At 48.0% G+C, this 2,943-nt stretch overlaps 1 protein-coding gene across 1 annotated transcript; it reads right to left on the reverse strand.

Annotated features, from left to right (window-relative positions):
• Nucleotides 1–830: 830 nt before the first annotated feature.
• LOC143274538 (igE-binding protein-like) lies at nt 831–2,402 on the reverse strand. Its single transcript, XM_076578008.1, has one exon. The coding sequence runs from the start codon at nt 2,400–2,402 to the stop codon at nt 831–833; it is 1,572 nt and encodes a 523-aa protein (XP_076434123.1).
• Between the last annotated feature and the right edge of the window lie 541 nt (nt 2,403–2,943).

The raw sequence follows: 2,943 nt of genomic DNA on the forward strand, positions 1-2,943 counted from the left end.
AATTCTTTTGCACTCACACATGGGGTGTTAGCATAGCCAAGACCTTGTAGAGTTTGGGAGGATTTTTGTAGCGACCACTGTTTTGGCCATGCTTTTATCTGAATAAGGCTCTGATCTGCCCCCGTATCCACCAGACCAGGAAAATGTTTTCCTTCAATTTTTAAGAACAGCATGGGCCTCTGGTCTAACTCCATGGATAAGCATGCAAGGTTGACTCCTGTAGAGCCTAAGCCTGCGGCTCCTCTTTCCTTTTGTAGTGAGGGGAAATTTCTGTGTTTTGAGGGCAAAATCAAGAGCTGAGCTATCCTGTCTCCTGGGGCTATGGAAACTACACCATAAGGTGCATGACAAAGGACCTTTATAACTCCAGTATAATCGGAGTCTATGACCCCAGGAAAAACTATCAACCCTCTCATAGTAGAAGAGGAGTGCCCCAAAACCATTCCTACAGTATCTTTATCTAAAGGCCCTGTCACATCAGTATCCAATATCTGTATTCCCATGGCCTGTGTTAAGACCAATCCGGAGGAGGCACAGAGTTCCAACCCCGCAGAGCCTGAGGTTGCCCTTCTGGCCTGAATGACTGTTGTAGGCTGGAAATGGGGGCCGGAGTTTGGAGTGCCCCATAGATTTGCAGGCCCTGGGGTCGAGGGCCCTTCCCCCCCGTTTTTTGGCTCCGGGTTTGTACTGGCAGGGGGAATGGGATGTCCATTAATGTCTTTTACTGACCTGCATTCATTAGCCCAATGCTTTCCCTTTTTACATCTAGGACAGGTTCCTGGAACTCTCTGACTCCCTGGAAGGCCTTGCGGGGCAGCCTGAGGGCACTGTCACTTGAAGTGCCCTTGCTGACCACATCTGAAGCAGCCCTTTCCTTTTCCGTCCTTAGCTGCCCTAGCAGCAGACAGAACAGCTGCAGCCAGGCCTGCATTAGTCAAAGGACCGCCCACCTCTCTGCAGGCTTTTACCCAGGCTTCCAAGTCTTTGTCCTTGACTGGTGTTATTGCTCTCTGACATTCTTTTGTGCTTTGTTCAAAGATAAGCTGTTGCACAAACGGCATGGAGGTATCAAGATCCCCAAAAACACGCTCCGCTGTCTTGATCATGCGAGCGACAAAATCAGAGAATGGCTCCACCACGGCTTGGATAATCTTAGTGAGGCTACCGGCCATCTCGCCCTTATTGCGAATTGCCCGCCAGGCTTTATAATAAATTTCATTTATTTGCCTGTATACTTCCCAGGGATAATTTGTTTGATCAATGGCCCATTGCCCTTGGCCAAGAAGCATATCTACGGTCCAATCAGGCCGTCCCTCCTGCACATTTCTCTTGTATTGGGCCTGAACTTTGTCCATAATTATGGATCTAAAATCAAGAAACTGCCCATGGTTGGGACACGTGCGGGCGAGTGCCAGCCAATCGTTAGGCGTCATTGCATTAATTGTGAGCCTGCATAACAAAGCTGTTGTAAAGCGGGCGGCTACTCCATAAGTGCGTACTGCCTCTGCCAAGTCCTTTATCTGTTTGTAGGAGACGGGCTCGAAATATCTCTCAAATGTAATAGTATTTTCAAAAACTGGGAACACAGCCACCAAGCAAGACCAGGTACTTCTTTTTATAAAATGACATTTCCCAGCCACTGGAGAATACGGCGGGGGCGCCGAAGGTGTAATCTCCTTTCTACCTTCAGCCACAAGAGGTCGCTGCCGCCCATAACTTTTTTTCTCATACCTCGAGGCTGTTTCCTCCAAAACTTTGTCTTTAGGATTTAATTCTTCTTCTAACTCCAAGTCTGATTCCGAGTCTGATTCCCCCTCTGACTCTCTGTGAAGTTCTCTATCGCTGGACTCCTCATCTGTTATTTTTAAGCTTATAAATTCGTCCAGGGACGGATAAAGCTGTCTTACTGCCCTGGCTCTCCCCTTTTCCTCCTGTGCTATTTCTTTAAAGGACTCAAACCTGTCCTCTTCAGTACCTTTTTTAGAGCTCTGAGGTTTTTCTTTAATTTTATCCTTTTTCTTTTTAAGCCTAACTATATCCTCCTTTCTTGTTTCTGACTCTGAAAGGCTATCTTGGTGTTGCATTAATACTCGTCTTCCTGCCCTAATGATGTCATGATGACAATCGTCCCTGAGAGAGGAGCGGACAAGACGCCAAATAGGTAGGGTGCCTTTTCCTATCCTGTCTTCCCGGTTCGCTTTCTCTAGATCCTTTCCAAGCTTATTCCAGGAAGCCAAATTAAGGTCTCCTGACACCGCGAACCATGGCGCGATCTGATCGATATCGTTAATGATCCTTTTTATAGTACCTGCGGAGATCTTTAAGTCGCGTTGACGGAGTAATGCCTGCAGGGGTTCATGAAAATTGGCGGCATCCGCGCCAGCCCCCTGCACATTGCCCATGGTACACTCTTATCTGCGAGCAAGTTTATCCACGGGTAGAGAAGGTGGCACAAAGGCAGACTTCTCTCTCGAAAAAGACGCATTATCAACTGCGGACTTACTCTCTCTTGAAAAGCCGCGTTATCTACCACAGACTTACTTTCGGTTTAAGCAAAAACTCCGGCGCTACTTTTCAAGAAAGCACCGACACTCCCTTCTGGGTTCGTCACAATGTAAACAAAGGCAACATGCAAGAATTAGAAGTACCATGAAGGGAAAGACAAAAGCGATCACCCAGAATTCCACCCCAGTAGTCAGCATTCCTGGAGATACCAGCTGATACTTACCGACGTCTCCTCTCCGTGTGTCCAGTTCTGAATCCTCCTCTGCCCCTCGCTCAGTGTCCGAATTTCCCGGGTTTCGGCACCAGTTGCGGCGCACTCCTCTCGACCAGCAAGGAAGAACGACCACCACGCAAGGATTCTTCTCGGATCACACTTTTATTGGAGAGCCTTTGGTTAAGGGAGAGCTGGAAGGAGGGGAGGGAGCAGTAAAAGCGGCT

Source organism: Peromyscus maniculatus, chromosome 1 (genome assembly GCF_049852395.1).
Source record: "Peromyscus maniculatus bairdii isolate BWxNUB_F1_BW_parent chromosome 1, HU_Pman_BW_mat_3.1, whole genome shotgun sequence".
In the NCBI taxonomy this organism is placed as follows: Eukaryota; Metazoa; Chordata; class Mammalia; order Rodentia; family Cricetidae; genus Peromyscus; species Peromyscus maniculatus.

Coding starts and splice junctions, on each gene's coding strand:
- LOC143274538 (XM_076578008.1), bottom strand. CDS start 2,402: ATGGGCAATGTGCAGGGGGCTGGCGCGGATGCCGCCAATTTTCATGAA.